The sequence below is a fragment of the Eretmochelys imbricata genome, chromosome 2, assembly GCF_965152235.1.
Source record: "Eretmochelys imbricata isolate rEreImb1 chromosome 2, rEreImb1.hap1, whole genome shotgun sequence".
NCBI lineage: Eukaryota > Metazoa > Chordata > Testudines > Cheloniidae > Eretmochelys > Eretmochelys imbricata.
Window position 1 is genome coordinate 257,696,037 of NC_135573.1, and position 20,707 is coordinate 257,716,743.

At 46.4% G+C, this 20,707-nt stretch overlaps 1 protein-coding gene across 1 annotated transcript in view; it reads left to right on the forward strand.

Moving 5' to 3' along the window:
* Positions 1–20,707, forward strand: part of PLCD1 (phospholipase C delta 1) — a 79,762-nt gene that overhangs the window by 36,410 nt on the left and 22,645 nt on the right. The window contains exons 4-8 of the mRNA XM_077809515.1: positions 4,661–4,790; positions 10,220–10,451; positions 16,006–16,207; positions 17,695–17,839; positions 19,089–19,238. Of these exons, the coding sequence (XP_077665641.1) occupies positions 4,661–4,790; positions 10,220–10,451; positions 16,006–16,207; positions 17,695–17,839; positions 19,089–19,238 (859 nt within the window). The remainder of the gene's footprint in view (positions 1–4,660; positions 4,791–10,219; positions 10,452–16,005; positions 16,208–17,694; positions 17,840–19,088; positions 19,239–20,707) is intronic.

Genomic DNA, 20,707 nt, shown 5'->3' on the forward strand with positions numbered 1-20,707 from the left:
CAACCAGTCACCAACTGTGCTCCTGATCCCCCCACTGGTTATCAGAAGAAATCACACAGCTCTCTTTATTGCATTCCAGTCTCTGGCTCCCAATCAGCACCTAGGTCTAGTAAAGTGAGAAGTTATTTAAAACTCTATTCACTGTACAAAATGTTCTTCTGGTCCCCAAAGGGCCAGCCGCATTACCAGATCAATACTAGTTTGGATCTTACCCAAAATACCACATTGCCAGCCAATCCTTTAGTATCTAAAACTAAGGGTTTATTATAAAAGCAAAGAAAAGAATGAAAAGAGAGCTGTTAAATGGTCAAAGCAATAAGATACATACATGTGACTTCAGAGTCCATATATCAGGTTCTTAGCAACACTGGTGAGTTTGCTGGCTTGTAAAGACCCTTTGGAACACATCCAATGCTTGGATGGTTGTGTCAGTCCTTTGTTCAAAGCTTCAGTTTGTAGAGAAGTTACTTCTGAGGTGGGAAGCAGGATTGAAGACAAAATGGAGATGATGTAGCTGCCTTTTTATATCCTTTGCTATGTGGCGTGTACATCCTCTGTCCCAAACACAAGCTCACAGCACATGGGCATGGAAAAGCACTTAGAGTCCCCTGGCCACAAGGCATGTCTCTACATGTCCAACTGACTCGTAGGCGTAGCCTCTGGCTTCTCTTAATGGGTTCTTTGTACAACTGATTGCCGTTGATGGGCCAGTAAGCAGGCTGGATAGTGCTGAAACCCAGAAACCCAGCACAGGTTTGAGATGCAGATATAGTGCACACATTTAGTTGGGGTTAGTCCTGCTTTGAGCAGGGGCTTGGACTAGATGACCTCCAGTGGTCTCTTCTATGATTCTATGATTTATAACTCATGATACAAAGACGATACACATAATAAATATGCTTATCATATTTAGCAAATCATAACTTTTCCACTGATACCTTACATGGCATATTTTGGCATATGACTCATTGCAATTTTGTAATATTGGTGTCCATAATATTATAAATGGTCACCCATATTCCATATGGCATCACATGGTTGACTCCCTGTCTGAGTCTCTCAGGCCAGGTCGACACCTAAAACTTAGGTCTACCTAGCTACATCACTCAGAGCTGTGAAAAATGTCGTGCCGTTTGTGATGTAGTTGGGTCAACCTAATCCCCGTTTTAGACGCAGATGGAAGAATTCTTCTGGCAACCTAGCTACTGCCTCTTGAGGGCGTAGGTTTACTACAGTGATAGAAAAACCCCTCCTGTCGACATAGCAAGTGTCCACAGTACAGCACTACAGTGGCATAGCTGCAGTGTTACAACCATGCCCTTGTAGCATAGAGATATACCCTCAGTCTCACTGACCTGTTCAGACTCGGTGCTTCCCAGGAGAGTGGGTGAGAGCCATTCATGCTACTTACTCTGGCATTGTCCCTGGCATATTGAGGGGCCATGTGGGTACCCATAGCAGTCCCACTGACTTGAAGGTATAAATTGTCCCCAAATGTGAAATAGTTATGGGTGAGGACAAAGTCACAAAGTTCAGCCACCAGGTTTGCTGTGACATTATCGGGGATACTGTTCCTGACGGCTTGTAGTCCGTCTTTGTGTGGAATGTTGGTGTAGAGGGCTTCTACATCCACAGTGGCTAGGATGGTGTTTTCTGGAAGATCCAGGGCTGCCCACGGGATTCAGGGGGCCTGGGGTCTTCAGCGGCAGGGGTCCTTCCGCTCCGGGTCTTCGGATGTGGTGTGTTCGGCGGCACTGAAGGCCCCCCCGCTGCCGAAGTGCTGCCATAAACTCTCGTGGGGGCCCCTATGAGGCCCTGGGCCTGGGGCAAATTGCCCCACTTGCCTCCCCACCCCCAGGCGGCCCTGGGAAGATCATCAAAGGATTGTAGTTTCCTCAGGAAGTCAGTGGTGTCTCGAAGATAGCTGGGAGTGCTGGTAGTGTAGGGCCTGAGGAAGGAGTCTACATAGCCAGACAATCCTGCTGTCAGGGTGCCAATGCCTGAGATGATGGGGCGTCCAGGATTTCCAGTTTTATGGATCTTGGGTAGCAGATAGAATGCCCCACGTCGGGGTTCCAGGGGTGTGTCTGTGCGGATTTGTTCTTGTGCTTTTTCAAGGAGTTTCTTGAGCAAATGCTGTAGTTTCTTTCGGTAACCCTCAGTGGGATCGGAGGGTGATGGCTTGTAGAAAGTGGTGTTGGAGAGCTGCCTAGCAGCCTCTTGTTCATATTCTGACCTATTCATGATGATGACAGCATCTCCTTTGTCAGCCTTTTTGATTATGATGTCAGAGTTGTTTCTGAGGCTGTGGATGGCATTGTGTTCTGCATGGCTGAGGTTGTGGGGCAAGTGACGCTGCTTTTCCACAATTTCAGCTCGTGCACATCGACGGAAGCACTCTATGTAGAAGTCCAGTCTGTTGTTTCAATCTTCAGGAGGAATCCATGCAGAATCCTTCTTTTTGTAGTGTTGGTAGGAAGCTTCCTGTGTGTTAGTGTGCTTTTCAGTGGTGTGTTGGAAATATTCCTTGAGTCGGAGATGTCGAAAGTAGGATTCTAGGTCACCGCAGAACTGTATCATGTTTATGGGGGTGGTGGGGCAGAAGGAGAGACCCCGAGATAGGACAGACTCTTCTGCTGGGCTAAGAGTATAGCTGGATAGATTAACAATATTGTTAGGTGAGTTAAGGGAAGCACTGTTGTGGTCTCTTGTGGCATTTAGGAGTTTAAATAGTTTAGTGTCCTTTTTCCTCTGTAGAGATGCAAAGTGTGTGTTGTAAATTGCTTGTCTAGTTTTTGTAAAGTCCAGCCACGAGAGCGTTTGTGTGAATGGTTGTTTTTTTAAGAGAGTTTCCAGTTTTGAGAGTTCATTCTTAATCTTCTCTTGTTTGCTGTATAGGATGTTGATCAGGTGGTTCTGCGTTTCTTTGCGTGTGTGTGGCATAATCTCTCATTATAATCTGTATGGTATGTTGATTGTAATGGATTTTTTACCTTCAGTCCTTTTGGTATTATGTCCATCTGTTTGCACTGGGAAAGGAAGATGATGTCTGTCTGTATCTGCACAAGTTTTTTCATGACGTTGATGGATTTCCACTTCATACTGCTAAATTCAGTGCCTTTCATGGTGACAGGTTTCTGCCGTGTTAGTCTGTATCAGCAAAAAAACCGAGGAGTCCTTGTGGCACCTTAGAGACTAGTGCTATAATGCTAAAGGAGTTGAGAACCACTGCTTTAGATACACATGTGGCAATTGTAGGGAAATATTTACATATTAAGGGTTACCACTGCGGATGCTAATGGTATCCGTAAACATCTTTTTTCTCAGGGAAAATATGATGGGCTCAGTTAAAATATTGTGTATTGTCCCTTAGGGTCAGTTATATATATTCTAGCTCACGCCCTCATCTCCCAGAATGGGCATTTTTTAGTCTTTTTGGAATGATTTTTGAAACAGTGCCTTCTGCCCTAGACCCGCTTATGGCAGTGAGGACTACGTCCATAGAGATTTGATGACCTGATCTTAGTTTGATGATTTTCCTAGTTTAAAAGTAGAATGCTTTCCCTGAAGACCTCATTCATTTGATGATTAAACGAGCAGAAAGAAAGAGGGTGCTCTGCTGCAGTAATAGCCATTCCTATTTTGAAAAAAAACGCCAAGATATTTAACAGTCTGACGTGATCTTCCAGAAAAGACATAGGAATGCCAGTGGAATCAATGACAGATATTTTATTGTAATCGGCTGAAACAGTACAGTAACATCGTATGCTGTAATGTTAGGGCAGTGCAGAATACAGTGATATATAACTTATGTGTTTTACAAGGGAACGTTGGAACCTACCAGCAACACCAGTTCTACTTTTAAAAAAAATGGTAAGAAATATAGGAACAGATCCTCAAATATATACTAGAGTAGAATCACAGAATCCTAGAATATCAGGGTTGGGAGGGACCTCAGGAGGTCATCTAGTCCCACCCCCTGCTCAAAGCAGGACCAATCCCCAATTTTTGCCACAGATCCCAAATGTCCCCCTCAAGGATTGAACTCACAACCCTGGGTTTAGCAGGCCAATGCTCAACCATTAGACGGCGTATAGCTTTCACAAGATGAACAGTAATGTTTCTGCTGGGGAATCTTTTCCCAATATCCAGGCTGGGTTCTTTAGTGTCTTCCCCAGCTCCAGTCAAATGCTAGTTGATATACTGGATCTCGATCAAATCCCGCCTATCCATGTAGGAAACCATCAGTTTTGCCTTCTGGGAGCTCTTTGCCCTCCTTCCCTCACCCCCAATCCCCTGTTAATGGCCTTGAATGCAATGCTCATTCTCTTGCAAAAATGTTTTGTGATTCAGCTGGGGCAAGAAGCTAATAATGGGGCAAATAATGTTTTTCTCACTCCCAGTGGGTGAAAGAGCTCTCCTCGGCCGGGGACTCTTATGTGACAGAGCGCTCTGCTGCCACCGAAGCAACCCTTAACATGCTCTTTAAAAACAGAGGGCCAGATCCTCAGCTGGCGTAAATTGGCTTGATGGCACTATGCTGATTTACACCAGCTGAAGACATGCCCAGAATCTCTAGGTGAGTTTTTTTTCCCAGGGGGAGGGATGATAGATGGGGGAAGGAATCGATCTGGAGTGATTTCCTTACATCAGCTTGCAGCTGGATTCACTCCTGCTTGCAGAAAGCCGATAAGAACAAAGACAACAAGATGAGCTTTAAAGAGCTCAAGAACTTCCTGAAAGAAGTGAACATTCAAATGGATGACAGTTATGCCAAGCAGATCTTTCAGGTAAGGAGAATTCACAATTAGCATGGCAGCGAATGGGCTGGTTTGGGGTCACAGTCCCTGACCTTCACACCAACTGAGCTGGAGACAAACGCTCAACATGCTGACTGAGCCCTAGGATTGTGCATGTGCCTTAGGATCTTCAAAGTGCTCACTGTTGGCCTAACTGTCCCAAAGGTATAAATGAGTCCAAGAACCGAGGGGGATGGAGAAAAGGATCAGTCACTGATATGGATAATGCAAGATAAATGGATAAGATCAGTGAGAGAGCAGGTACCCTTGGGCATTGGTGGATCAGGACTTCAGAGTGTAATGACTACATGCCGAAAAGTTAAGTCCCCCCTGGAATAAGTTCTGCTATAGTTACTTACCCTAACACAGTGGAGTAAAATGCCAAGTGGCTTCTGTAAAATCAAGGAAAGTTATACAAGATAGGGGAAAGCGTGAATTAAAGGAATACAATCATAATAGTTATGCAACACTGCACACTGGCAAGGAGCAATTATGGTGCTTTAATGACCCAAGACACACGAATTCCGCTCAGGGATATGCACTACTAATTTCTTGTGCTTCGACTTGCTGGCAGAGCCAGTGGGAAGGTAATGACGGTGACAAGAAGTCCTTAGTTGTTGAGTTTTTAGTGTTCCTGAAACCCAGCCTTCCTGCTTGCATGAGATAAAGCCCATTGGATTGATTTGTAGGCCCTCATCACATCTGTCACTTAACTTCACTGAAGTGGGCAGTGTCGGAAAGAACTGTTCTTTTCCCTTCAGAGTGCTACTAGATGGTAAAAGCACACGCAGTTGTCAAAACCCAGTAGTGGTTCTCATGCTCCCCTCTGCTTCTGCAAGTGGAGGGCTGGGGGGTAGAGCCCTGCTTAGGGCTATTTTTTAAATCCTGCGCCCATCCCGCAATACCCACTCCCGCATCGTCTCTTGCATTTTTATCCCACTCCCACCCATGGAAACCTTAGATCCCACAAATCCCGCAAGAGAGACAGACCCCCCCAGGCTACTAAAAACAAAACAAACCAAACACAAAACCACAGATCGGTTAATATATATTATATATAAATGGAATTCAGACACAGTTTTTACCACTAAAAGAATAAAACAAATCTTGATTACACCATGTAAAAAAATATTTTAACTCCTGTTATAAGACATCAGATCTCTTTCTGTCCCTTGCTTAAAGTTAAGTATTAAAACCTTTATTAAAACAACAACAACAAAAAACAAACTTGCTGAATTTCTATTATGACAAATTTCAGAGTAACAGCCGTGTTAGTCTATATTCTCAAAAAGAAAAGGAGTACTTGTGGCACCTTAGAGACTAACCAATTTATTTGAGCATGAGCTTTCATGAGCTACAGCTCACTTCATCGGATGCTGTAGCTCACGAAAGCTCATGCTCAAATAAATTGGTTAGTCTCTAAGGTGTCACAAGTACTCCTTTTCTTATTATGACAAACTGGCGAGAGATTTAGTATTGTCCCACAAATGACCACAGTCAGGTTTTTTTGCCCACCCAACCCCAACCGCAACAAAGTACATTTTACCCGCTCCCACTCTTATGGCAGCGGGTCCTGCGGGACCCCAATCCCGCTGCAGGGCTCTTCTGGGGAGCCTCAGACTGCAGGTCCTAGCTGGGGATTGCATAGAAGGGAGGCATGCCAGCTCTTTGTGTTCCCCTAACCCTAGATCTGTGGAGACCTCTCTGTGTGGGAGCTCCACATGGATTCGAGGGGAGGTTGGCCAGCATATCTCTACTGATTTCCTTCTGCAGAAGCCCCAGAATAAAGCTGCATAAACACAAGCTCTGTCTGCAGTAACATGTGCTTCCTTCCTTTTCCACACAGTCGAACAGGCCTGCTCCTCTGAGGGGACTCCTCTTGGAGCAGCTGCAGTCAGGGAGCACCCAGAAGAACAGCTTTCAGACTGTGAGCTCTGTGGGGTATACAGCACCTAGCCCTGGGGACCTAACCTGGGGCCTGTAGGTGCAGCTGAAATGCAAATTACAGTAATGATAATGAGCTGCTCTTACAGAGGCTGTGCTCTGTGGGGGGTCCAGGGGAATAGAGAGAGGCGGGGAAGGGTTGGCAGTGGAGAAGTGAGAGACCGCCACACAGACAGGCTTGTCTCTGACAGATCTAGAGAGCATAATCCCCTGCCACTTCCGAACCCCCTCCCTCAATGGAGTAATTAGAAGGAGACACTGGGAGTCTTCAAGGAGACTTGAAGCGTTTCAGTTCCTGCATAGGGGAGCATTGGGCTCAATGAAGTAAAGCTATAAAGTAAAGCTATAAAGAGAGACTAAGCACTTGGCAGTGTCGGTTCATGTAGCAGTGAGCTGTTCTTCGTACAGGCACAGTAATGACGGATGATCGATCAATCAGACGGTGGCTAAAAGGGTGTTTTCCTAAATTAGTCCTGTTTTCCATCAAGGTGGCCTCCCATACCTGTGTGGTCCTGCTATAAGTTCTAAGTAGACCTGGGTACAATGTCTCCAATGAAACCAGAAGCCACATAAAACTCACCTGGTTGGGCATTTCATTTCAAACTTGATCTCAGCTCTGTTCCATCACAAAGTTTCCCCACGCTTTCTGGCAAACTCAGTCTGATTCAGGGTATCAGGATGCATCAAAGCCAGGTAAAACCCAGCAGTTTGGACCAAGATTCTCTCTGTGATTTGGGGCTCATTCAAACCCAAAGTGAATCTCAGAGGGGACCACGCCATACAGGTCAAACTCAGAGAACATGTTCACACACACAGAGCAACCCAAACTGGAATTTGGCCACGATGGCAGCACTTACACCCCTGTTCTTTTGGAACGGGCAGCGAAGTCTATGTAATGGCCACTAAGGGCCAGGCTTCCAAGAGGTGGCCCTTACAAGAGCACAGGCCTCCATACAGCTGTACTGGGGTATTGTCTCAGTTCTGTCTCAAAGGAAAGAGCGTCATTGGCCAAATCCCCACTATCGCCAGTCTGCCTTTGTGCTTCTTGTCCAAGAATTAAGCAAATCAGACACTGCTGAGGTGACAAGCTTTACCAAGGTGACATCACAGGATGGTATAGACACAGACAGCAGCAAGCAAAATAATTGCTTCAAGAGTGTAGAAAACGATCTTGTTGGATTAAAATTGTTATTGTTTTTGTGCTTTTCGATACACACATCTGAATACAGAAAGAAAATGAAAAACATTATAAACTTGTAACGACACCATCTGTACCGTACAGCATAGTGTTAACATGCACCTGCAAAATCCATTTAACAACCTTAATATTACACTATAAAAGCAACTAAGTTGAAACCTATGTAGAGGGTATCCTTTAAATGACTAAGCATGTCAGGAGAAACAACTGAGCGGTAAGTAGGCCACATTCTCAGCTTCTCTCAGCATTAAGGTGAATAAATGCCACCTCTGTCACTTTGAGCATGCCAGTTGTGAGATCATAGTTTTGACTTGTGGAATGCAACGAGCCACTGGATAGTTTAGGTTCGTTCATAACTAGGCAGCCCAATGGCTCCCAAAGTGTTCCTGCAGTGACTTTCCATAGGGAGCAATGATATCAGTGCCCCAAAGACCTCATTATCATCTTGCTAGAGGAAACCTCAGGGGCATCATGATTGTCTTCTGTGTGATTAGCACTGCTTGGCTTGCGTCCTAATAGGATGGTTGGTTAAATTAAAATGTGCATTTTGTTTCTAGGAATCAGGAATATAACCATATCTTGCATTTATACCATGTCTACCATCCTAGGGATCCCAGAGCCAGTTATACACTATGCACGTACAGAACCCCTGAAAGGTTGCCACCTCTGCAGTGGGTGGTGACCACCAAATGGCACACAGCATGGTCTACAGCACTCAGGGCTGGGGGATGGGACCTTTTTTGGCCAAGTACCTTGGGGCAAACCAAGTACTATGGGAATTTTGAGATCAGTGCAGAGAGGGCAGGACTTAGTTTTCAGAGTCCCACCTGAAAGACCATCTAGACTTAATTGAACTCAGTGGGCCAGATCCTCAGCTATGGAAGAGCTGGCTGTCTATATTAGATATTTATAGAGAGCCAGTCATCAAAATATCTAGGCATCAACTGATAAGATAGGTACAGAGAAACCTGCACCAAAAATCCCTCAATCCTAATAAGAGACTCTGTGTCTTAAGCGACCACTTTGACGTATGCCCATGTTTTCCATTACAGTTTGTTTTGTTTGACCTTTAGTTAATTAAAATGTTTACCAACAAAAATCCTACCAAAGTAATTAACATTAGGGCGGGATAGAGAAAACTGCTGTAATATTGCTTGCAGAGGCAACATTGTGAAGATTGCGGGGGCAACCATTATATCATATCTAGTCAGCTGCTAACTATAGCTAGTAGGAAAAATGGCTTTTTCCCCTTTGGAAATGTTGATGAAAACTCATTCATTCTCATGGAAAAGTTTGACTTTTAATAAACCATCAAAAACTGAAGTATTTGAGCCAGAAACTGAAACGTTTCCATTCAGAAATTCTGCTGTAGTGCCTCAAAGGTGCTGTAGTTTGAGTGCTTTATGTGCCCATTCTCCTTAATGAGCTAGGCTTCTGGAAGGGCTACATCTTCCATAATGCATCCTGGTCTCCCCTTATGGGAGGTGGTGGCCTCATGGGAGTCTCTGGTTGTGATGCATCATGGGAGACATAGTTTAGCTGGGGAGCCCAACCCATATTGGAGACTGGGGACGCAAGGAAACTGAACTACAGTGCCCCTGAGGCACCAAGGTAGGATATCTGGATCAAAATATTTGGGTGTGGGGGCATTTGTTTTTCTGAGGAGAAATTAAAACTTTCCACAGAACGCAGGAACTTTTCACAAAAGAATTCATTTTGCTGAAAAACCCAAATTTTCCATCCAAAAGCAGTTTTTATGGACTATCTTCAACCAGCATTTCTGCCAGTGCTTGCTAGTCTCTTAGTGCCGAATCCCAAACCCATTAAAGTGAATGGAAGTCTTTCCATTGACTTTAATTGGCTGTACATCAGTCCCTTCATTACTTGCTTAACACAGGTTTCACTTACTGTTTCCTTGTACTCCCTGGTCTGTCTATCTCCATCTGTTGTATCTTAGATTGTAAGCTATTGGGGGCAGAGACTGTCTTTTTGCTCTGTGTTTGTACAGCACCTAGCGCAATAGGGTCCTGTTCTATGATTAGTGCTTTTAGATGCTACAGTAATAAAAATAATAAATAATAATAACTGTTGATGTTTCAGCGCTAGAAAATGACCCTGGACAGGTCAGTAAGAGCCATCAATCAAGGGCTTCTCATTAGGCAGGAAATAACTTTCCAATTATTTTGTGTTCTACACTGTTTAGAGCTGGTGCAGATTATGGCTGGAATATGCTATAAGGAAAGAAGGTTTTCACTCCTTCTCCCCTCTACGTTTACAGCAGTGTGACAAATCCAAGACAGAGACCTTGGAAGATGAGGAGATAGAGACATTTTACAAGATGCTGACTGAGCGGGTGGAGATAGACGAGATCTTCAAAAAATACTCCAGTGCTGAAGGGATCATGTCCAGGGACAACCTGCTGAGGTTCCTCCGAGAAAAGCAGCAGGAGGAGCATGCTGTCCCTGAATCTGCACTCTCCCTGATTGACAGATATGAACCCAACGAAAAAGGTGAGTTGGCAGCACTGGCTGCTGTTTGGGTGAGAGTCTAAAATGCTTGCTCTGGGTAGAGCAATTCCTTGAACTATTTTGCTACTGTTTCCTTCTGCAGTCTTGCATGACCTTGTATTGCAGCAGCCATCTCTAATGTGTCAATATTCCAGAAGAATGTTAGCAGCTCCACAAGGATGTGTTGGGTGGACTGGAAAGTGTCTTTTTTCTCAGGTCTTTCCTCTGATCCAGTACCCAGCAGGAAAGTGGTTGATATATAGAGTTTTAAGGGTTGCTGTAGTCCTTGTGGGGAAGCAACAGATGGTTTATTTAATAATAGTCCTTGCATAATATTTAGCACCACTATAGCACCTGTCATCTGATGGTCTCAAAGCACTTTGCAAAGGCAGATTTGTATTGTCATTTCCATTTTCCAGATGGGGAAACTGAGTCACAAAGAGCTAGATTCATAATAGGATTTAGGCACCTAACTACCACTTTAGGCTCCTAAATCCCAGAATCAGGCCCCACTGGGATTCACAAAGCTCCTTCTCAGCTGCCACCAAACCCTGTAGACACCTAAGCTCACTCGGAGCCTAAATTTTTGGAGTAAAAGTTCCCTAGGTGCCTATGTTCCTGCCTCTGAGCATGCCCACTGCAGCCCCAGGCCAGGCGTCTGGATAATACACATGACTGAACTATTGGTATAGAAGGGTACAGCTTGCTCAGGAAGGACGGGTAGGGAGAAAAGGGAGGAGGGGTTGCCTTGTATATCAAAGATGTATACACTTGTGCTGAGGTTGAGATGGAAATAGGAGACAGACTTCTTAAAAGTTTCCTGGGTAAGGATAAAAGGGGTAAAAAAGAAGGGTGATGTCATGGTAGACGTCTATTATAGGCCACCTAACTAGGAAGAAAAGGTGGGTGAAGCTTTTTTAAAACAACTAACAAAATCATCCCAAGCACAGGACTTGGTGGTGATGGTGGACTTTAACTACCCAGAGATGTGTTGGGAAAATAGTACAGTGAGACACAGATTATGCATCAAGTTCTTGGAATACATTGGAGACAATTTTTTATTACAGAGCGTGGAGAAAGTGATTAGGGGAGAGGCTGTTCCAGATTTGATTCTGACGAATAGGGAGGAACAGGTTGAGAATTGGAAGGTGGAAGGCAGCTTGAGTGACAGTGGATCATGAAATGACAGAGCTCATGATTCTAAGGAATGTCAGGAGGAAGACAGCAAAAGAAAGACAATGGACTTCAAGAAGGCAGATGTTAGCAAACTCGGACAATTGCTAGGTAAGATCCTGTGGGGCAAACCAAGTACTATGGGAATTTTGAGATCTGTGCAGAGTGGGAAGAATTTAGAATTTCAGAGTCCCACCTGAAAGACCATCTAGACTTAAAGAAAAGGAGTACTTGTGGCACCTTAGAGATTAACCAATTTATTTGAGCATAAGCTTTCATGAGCTACAGCTCACTTCATCGTGCCCCATACTACAGAGGAAGGCAAAAAAAACCCCAGGGCCTCTTCCAATCTGCCCTGGAGGAAAATTTCTTCCCGACCCCAAATATGGCGGTCAGCTGAACCCTGAGCATATGGGCAAGATTCACCAGCCAGATGCCCAGGAAAGAATTCTCTGTAGTAACTCAGATCCTACCCCATCTAACATCCCATCACAGGCCATTGGGCCTATTTACCATGAATATTTAAAGATCAATTAATTGCCAAAATCATGTTATCCCATCATACCATCTCCTCCATAAACCTATTGAGTCTAATCTTAAAGCGAGATAGGTCTTTTGCCTCCACAAGTCTGAGAATGACTCCGTAACCTGGCAGTTGGAGCACTCCCCTGGGAGGTGAGCGACCTGGGATCCAGTCCCCCTGCCCCAATGGCTTTTTATATGATTTATCCACGGAGGAACTGCTTCAGCGGGAGAGACTGAGTGAGCCCCGCTTCAGAATATCCCAGAGCTCAGTTAGGACACTCCCCAGAGAGGTGGCAGATCCTTGTTCAAATCCCTGTACTCCCTTCATGAGGAAGAGAGATTTGAGCTAGGGTCTTCCAAATCCCATATGAGTACACTAACCACTGGGCTAAAAGTTAGGCGGGAGCTGGCTCTGGTCCTCCCCTGGCCGCCTGCAAAAACAGCATAGATGCCACATGCCAAGAGAGGGTTCACAGCTGAGAATCCCAAGCAGAGGGAGGTGCCTTTCTGCAGCCTGCACTTAGGGCCCATCTCTGTGAGAGCAGTGGGGCTTAGGACACACTCCTGTTGCTGGCATCTCCCATCGGCTTGTATAGCTGAAGTAGGTTTGCCACATTTCTAATGGCTGGTAACCAGACCCCTGTGGTGCTGCCCCCTGCTCAGCCTCTTCCCCGAAGGCCCTGCCCCCTTCTCCATCTCTTCTTCCCAAGGCCCCGCCCCTGCTCCGCTTCTTCCCCCACAGATCAAAAGAACTGGACATCAGGGTTTGTCAAATGGCACCCGGACACACAAGCCAAAACTTGGATTGTCCAGGTGAAAACTGGACGGGGGGCAACCCTAAGGTGAGTAGCCACCTAGCATGCTGGCTTTTGTGAATCCCATTCTGAGGCCCCACTGCCTAGCCCTCCTTAGTCATTGCATAGGGAGCTTAGGCTCCTCAACTCAGCCTTTGTGAATCCCAGTGATTTTCCAAGCCCCTGAAAAACTCGGTAACGCTCAGTGTCGCCACGTCTGCATTTCTTATCCAATCTAGCCCAAGGAGAACTTTTTGAAACTTAGGTACCTAAAAATAGTTAGGCACCTAAATCCATATTTAGGCGGCCAGTTAAGTGACCTGCATTTCAATAGAGCAAATGCAGAATTATTTTATTTCTGCTCGGAGATTAAATGAGTAACCACCGTGCAGCCTCTTAGATGGAATGTTCAAGACAGCTGAAAGGCCATGTTCCTGGGCTATGTCTCTGCTGTCATTGGCACAGCTCAAGAATGGGGTGGGGATGAAAGTAGCTGTGCAGTTCCCTGGTTTGGGGCCTGGCCTGGGGACCAGTTCAGTTTCCAGCATAAGTTAGAGCACCCTCTAGTCAAGCCAGTACAGCTGTATGTCGTTGGCTTTTGCCTTTTGCAAATCTTGGTTTGCTCAGACGATACATTATTAGTGTTTGCTAGGGAATTTGAGGGATGTGAAGGGGATATAAAGCTAGATGTTCATTTTTTATTCTAAATGCATTGTCAGGCAAAGAGGGCTATCAGCTGCTGCTGAGCAACACTAAGATCGTTAGTATCACTAAGGCCAAATTCAGCATAGGCAGCTCATTGAAATCGGTGGGAGCTGTAGGCGGGCATCTGTGGGTACAGTTATTAATCCTTTCAGATTTAGTTCTTTGTGACCCAAAAATCTCTTAATGTCTCTTGGCCAGGGGGTGCTGAGGGCATAGGTGCCAACTCCGTGAGGGCTCCGGGACTGGAACACCCATGAAAAACAATCGTGGGTGCTCAGCACCCACCAGCCACCTGCCAATCACCTGTTTGGCAGGCACGACCGATCAGCTGTTCAGCAGCAAGCGGGAGGTGCTAGGGGGAGGGGACAAGGTGGGGGGAAGAGGCGGAGCTAGGGTTGGGTCATGGAGGAAAGGGTGGAGTGGGGGCGGGGCCTCGGGGTGGAGTGGGGGTGGAGCACCCACCTGGAAAGAAGAAAGTTGGTGTCTGTGGCTGAGAGGCTCCAGGAATCCCCTGGGTCTTGTATGTACGTGGTAGTTCACCAAAGAATGTCCTGTGAGGTCTCAAATAAAAGCCAGTGTCACACTGGTCATCGATATCATGAACTAACATATGCATGTTGTGTAAAGAGCTATGTTTATGCATAATATTTTACTGAAAATTACATCCTATGTCGAGGGACTAGTCACAGGTGAAAAGGTGAAAAACAGGTTTTCTGTCAGACAAGAAGTGTTTATCTGACTGTTCACTGTATGGTTCATGGCACTGGTCTGAAGTGAATACTAATGAAGGATAGTGAAAACTTCAAAGCAAGAAGAAGAGCAGGAAGAGGTGAACAGCGGGGGGTGGGGAGTGAAACCCTATCTGGAGGTGCACATCAAAGGCTTGGTCTGTTATGTTTGGGAGAGAAGATCTGTCATCCTTCACCTAGGACAGGGGTGGCAAACTATGGCCCGGGGGCTGCATCCAGCCCTTCAGACGTTTTAATCAGGCCCTCGAGCTCTCACTGGGGAGCAAGGTCCAGGGCTTTCCCCACTCTGGTGCTGCAGCCAGGGAGCGGGGTCAAGGGCTTGCCTCACTCCGCGCAGCTCCTAGAAGCAGCGGCGTGTACCCCCTCCAGCTCCTACACGAAGGGGCAGCCAGGGGGCTCTGAATGCTGCCTCTGCCGCAAGCACTGCCTCCACAGCTCCCATTGGCCAGGAACCATGGTGAATGGGAGCTGCAGGGGCGGCACCTGCGGATGGGGCAGGGTGCAGAGCTGCCTGGCTGCGCCTCCATGTAGGAGCCAGTGGGGGGACTTGCCGGGGGGACATGCCGTGTAGGAGCCAGCTGGGTGACATGCTGCTGCTCCTGGGAGCTGCTTGAGGTAAGCGTCACCCGGAGCCTGCCCCACTGCCCCCCTCCCGTGTCCCAACCCCCTGCCCCAGCCCTGATCCCCCTCCAAACCCCTTAGTCCCAACCTGAAGCACCCTCCTGCACCCTCAACCTCTCATCCCCAGCTCTGCCTAGAGCCCGCACACCCAGCTGGAGACGCACCCCAACCTCCTGCCCCAGCCTGGAGCCTCCTCCTGCACTCTGAACTCCTCATTTCTGGCCTCACCCCAGAGTGCGCACCCCCAGCTGGAGCCCTCACCCCCTCCGACACCCCAACCCCCAATTTTGTGAGCATTCATGGCCCACCATACAATTTCCATACCCAGATGTGGCCCTCAGGTCAAAATATTTGCCCACCCCTGACCTAGGACATAAACAGACAGCAAGTTTGCTTCATGAAAGTGGAGTCTCAGTCAGGCTTGGCTGAAACCACTGGAGATAACTTTTGGTGAGATAAGCTTCTTTAAACAGGAGGGTAATTTGTTAAGTTGAGTCTCTAGAAAGCATGTTATGATTTTGTTTTATATGTAACCATTTGTTTCCAGTGTTCTTACTCATTATTGCTGGAATGTCTGTATTTGAGAATGAACTTATTCTTGTTTTCACTGTAAATAGATCTCAGTGCTGTGGTGTTAAGCAAAGTGGTGATCCGGAGTTGAATCTTACAAGCTGGTGTGTACTGCTGTTTTGGGAACAGCAGGCCTGGGCATTAGGAGGGGCTGGACACTACAAGGAGTGCTCTGAAGACTCAGGGGTTGGTGTGTGCCTTTAGTTAACCTGTTCAGAGAGAGTGGAGGCATGGAAGGCAGTGTTTGTGTAGCCAGAACCTAGTGGTGTCAGAGTGCTGACGCACAGCAAGGCACAGATAAAACTTCCTCACACTAGGGCAGGTGGTGTTGAGGGGCCTCACAGCTCAGGGTGTTTCACATTCTTCCAGTACCAAGGTGTCATATTTTCACTGCTGGTTTATGTTTCTTTTATCTGGTAGCCAAGAAGCAACAGATCATGACCAAAGATGGTTTCCTGATGTATCTGCTGTCTGCAGAGGGGAACATATTCAACTCCTCTCACAGTAAAGTTTATCAGGACATGACTCAGCCCCTCAGTCACTACTTGGTGTCATCTTCGCACAATACCTATCTAATGGAAGACCAGCTCAGAGGGCCCAGTAGCACAGAGGCCTATATCAGGTAAAGGGGGATCTCTCAACACAGATTGTACAAGGATACAGAACACATACAGGCAGACTTGACCCTTGAATGTTCAGTTCCACCCTGTCCTGAACTGACCCTAACCTTATTGCTGATTGTTGTGTCTGCCAGCTAGTGGCCAAATGTTGAAGTGGCCTCAAACAGCTGCAAACAGACCAGCAACAAGATACTTCCCTGTAGCTGACAGTATTGCCAACCCTAAGCGTGCAATAATCTTGAGTCAGGCCCCCAGAGGAATGAGATTTAAAAACTAATAAATGTAACATGCTTTGCATTTGTCTTCTGGTGTTGGGGACTTCACGGGTTATGTTTTCAAGCTTTTCTTTGCAGCCAGGAGGGCTGGACATTTACTCTTTTTTCAGTGAAATCTGAATTCTCAGGCAATAGCATGATTCCAGGAGGAAACCCCCCAAGTCACGTGAGTCATGATCAAAGTGTGAACCCTAGTTCCACTGAGCAGGTGCTCTGCTACCATGGCTCCTTGCCTACCCGATGGAATTGTTGGGGAGTAGCAGCTAGCGAGTCAAAAGCGACAGGGAGGGGCAGAGGGTTTAGCTCGGTGAATTGCTTTCATTAGTTATTTGAGTGCATTTTGCAATATCAGGAAATTACTTAATCCTGTTTCCATTGGGGTTAACTCGGTGGTTCCCACAAGTCTCGTAGCAGTGCTTATAGGAGATGGGTCTCTTTAGGCATATGGGGGAATTATTCTACACACGGCCTACTGTACACATACGCCTCTGTAGAGAAAAGTGGAAAGATCATCTTCAGAAGCCCACAGTGATGAATATATAGACAAGAACTTACGTTTGAAGGCAGGAAATGACTGAACCAGACAATGCAGGGCAGGGGCTTTCTGAGCATACATTCAAGATGTATAATCTGTGGGGTGAACTTTCTAAAGGGGATTTAGTCTCATTAAATGACAGTGAAGTTCGCATAGCTACGTCAGTGAGCACAACTTTGAAAATGCATCCCCAATTCCTTGTCAAATCTGCATGAAGAATGCACATGGTCTAGGCCTCTCTGATTGTGGCAGCTACTCATGGCTTCTTTGATCCACTTTCTTTATGCCCAGTCAGCCTTTCCTGATCTGCTCTTCGCCATCTCAGGGCTTCTCTAATCTCCCTTCTCTCCAACACCCCCCCCACCCCGTGCTTTTCAGATCCCCGTTATCTTCAGGTGCCCTGAGCTTTTCCCATCTCCCCTCTCCTCAGATTCCTTTATGCATTTCTGAGCTTGCTCATCAGTTTCTCTGAGTTCCTCTCCTTTCAGTTGCTCTGATCTCTCTTGAGCTCCCCGCTCCTCAGTCCCATTGCACTTTTTACAGATTCCCCTTTTTTCACTTACTGTGCACTTGTCAAAGCCATCCATGAGCGTATATTGAAATGCTCATGTACAATATCGTCCCATTTTTGGAGGGGAGGGGGGAGAAAAACCCAAATGCCTCCATTCTTTGTTTCCAGAGCCCTGACCAAAGGCTGCCGCTGTGTGGAGCTGGACTGCTGGGATGGTCCTAACTCAGAGCCTGTTATTTATCATGGCTACACACTCACCTCCAAGATCCTCTTCAGTGATGCCATAAAGGCCATCAAGAACTATGCTTTCAAAGTAAGAACAAAGGATTGGGGGGGGGGGGTGTTATCCTGCAGCTTCATTTCTTTTCCCTGAGAACAAACAGGCAGACATTCTGCTCCAGTGAAATAATCAGCTTTCCATTGTGCGCACAGAATGAAACCTGCATACTTGCATTTCTCATTGGTCCCTTTCTGGGCTGCCATACCTGTGCCTTGCCCTCTGCAGTGAGCAGCAGCTGAGGGTTATTGAAATGCTGAGCCATTTGGGGCAGGGATTGTCTTTGCATTGTCCATGGGCGCAGCACTTAGCGTGATGGGACCTGGACCCCTACCACAGTGAAGACAGTAACCAGAAATTAGAACAATAATACATGTAGGCAATGGGAAATGTAGGCAGTCCAATTAACTCAGCTGTTCATTTCATGCTTAGCTTGGCTGTGATGTCTGATGGCTCAGCCTTATTTATCCAGAGGTTTTAGAGAAATTCGTGTGTGTGCATGTGAGGGACTGATGGGAGATATTCCCTCTCTCTTCCTACTGGGAGTAAATTACAGGATGTAGCAATCAAACCTGGGTGCCTTGAATAGCAGCCCCGGGCTGTCATCCTTTATATCAAGACTGTTGTTCTTCCAGACTCACTGGGGACTCAGGCTTGCTCCTTCTTCGTCAGTTAAATTGCCTTTAGAGCCAACATCCTGTTTTCCCCAGGATTTTAGGATGCAGAAATCAGAAGCCTACATTGCAAGGAAATATCCATGGGGGTGTACAGTGGGTAGCACTTTCCTGAGGTCCTAAAACCTGTTAGATGCATTATCAGGAAAGGAAGAAATGACTTGATGATATAGGATCTGTCTAGCCCTTGTCACACTAGTATCTGAGCATCTCACAGGCATTAATGGATGTTACTTTCAGAACACCCTGAGGTCAGGAAGCATTATCCCCATTTTACAGACGGGGAACTGAGGCACAGGGAAAGTTAAGTGACTGGTTCAAGGTCTGTGGACCAGTTGAGCTGGGAATTGAGCCCCTGCCTCCCAGTCCAGCGTCCTAGCCTCTAGATTACGCTTCCTGGGAGGCTTCAGTAGGTGGCTACCAAAATAGTGCTATTAATGTGTAATGTTAAATAGTGTAGAGTTACTGTGTATTTGAACTCGTCTGTGTTAACGGCCCGGTTTCCAATGAGATGTGCCTTTTGAAAACTGCGCAGCACATTGGTTTTATAACACCCGGAGGGAAGCGATTGCCAGAGTTAAACCATGATGTATGTTGCTGTCCTACCACAGACCTCGCCATACCCAGTAATCATTTCCTTGGAGAACCACTGTAGCCTGGAACAGCAGAAGATGATGGCTCAGCACATGAAGACGATCCTAGGGGACATGCTGCTGGTAATGCCACTTGATGGAAATACATCAGACTTCCCCTCGCCGGAGGTGAGTGGAGCTACTTTACTGCTTTGTGTGTTGTTACACTGCCTGTGTTCTTATCAGACTCATGTAATATCACTCACCGTGATAAGGAGAGTCACTGAGGAGTCTCACTTGAAGACCGGCTCTGTGGAACTCAGGGAATTTCTGATCCAGAGGCCAGACAATGTCTTCAGCCCTGTTAGCAATTGCTTTCTCACAGGGCACGTCCAGTTAGCTGGATATTACAGGTCTGTTTTTTATATGCTCACCTTACACAGAACTTGGTTAATATGACCTTCCGGGGCCTAAAGTCCTCTGGATGCTGGAGTTATCCTAATTAGTTTTAGTGTAGATGAGGGGCAGACTAGCTCCTTGGGAGAAGTAGCTAGGGGATTTGTCTCCATGCTTCTGAATAGGCAGAATTGACCACTGCTTGATTATAATATAGAGGAGCAGCACTGTTCTGTACTGAAAGAGGAAGGAAGCTCTCCCTGGCTTGTTTTCCGCTGCCCTTCAGTTCCTGGGAAGCTATTCCATGAGGATTCTGGCCTGTTCCCAGGGAATAGAACTGAGACAGCCATGCTGCACTGATTTCCCCTACCCCTTCCCTACCTCAACGTGATTAGGGAAAATCAGTGCAGGTTACTGCAAACCATGTCATATTGCAGACTCTCTTCCCACTGAGAGAGATTCTGAGGGTAGTGGTAGCTTGAGGAGTAATAGAGAGCATGGGAGCTGCCTTGTCAAGGGATTGTGAGTAGGGAGAGAGCTGGGTGGCAATGCAGAGGCAAGGGACCCTTGCATGGAGGCCCCTATGTGCCTAGAGATCCTTGCACATCAGTGCAGCCAATGAGTTTGGGGAGCTGACCCCTAGGCCTGATAGGAGAGGGAGAGACCCAGCAGACTGATGAGGTAACTCAGTGAGTTAACACTTGTGAGCCGTTGGTTGGCTACTATCCATGCTGCTAATAAATTCAATACAGATCTGAACTCATTAGGACTGTTGCAGTAAATTAGCCAGAGTTTCACTCAGCTGGGAGTGAAGCAGCGTAGCTCCCTGGATGCCAATGACACCGATCTATACCAGCTGAGAATCTGTCCTGCTCTATGATACTTCAGCCTGATTCCAAAATAGGAGCACGTGGAGGAGAAGATACAGCGACAAAAATGACCTTGGATTAACTAGGGCATTCTGAATGCTTTTTAAAATTCTTATTTTTACCCAAAGCTTCATTGGCCCAGGAAGTGCTGGTAGGAGTTTGTGGATGGGGAAAATCTGATGGTCAGTGTGGGAGAGAGGGGAGGGGGAAAAGCGGTCAAAAATACCATAGGAATTTGGCGTCTCTCGTGTTCTGCTGTATTTTAAGGCATTTGGGAGTGTTACCTTGTGTTTGTACAGTGCTTAACAAAATGGGGCCCTGTTCTTGGTTGATCCCTAGGCATTGCTATAATAAACAGGATTTATTATTATGAATAAATGCACCACTGCTCCA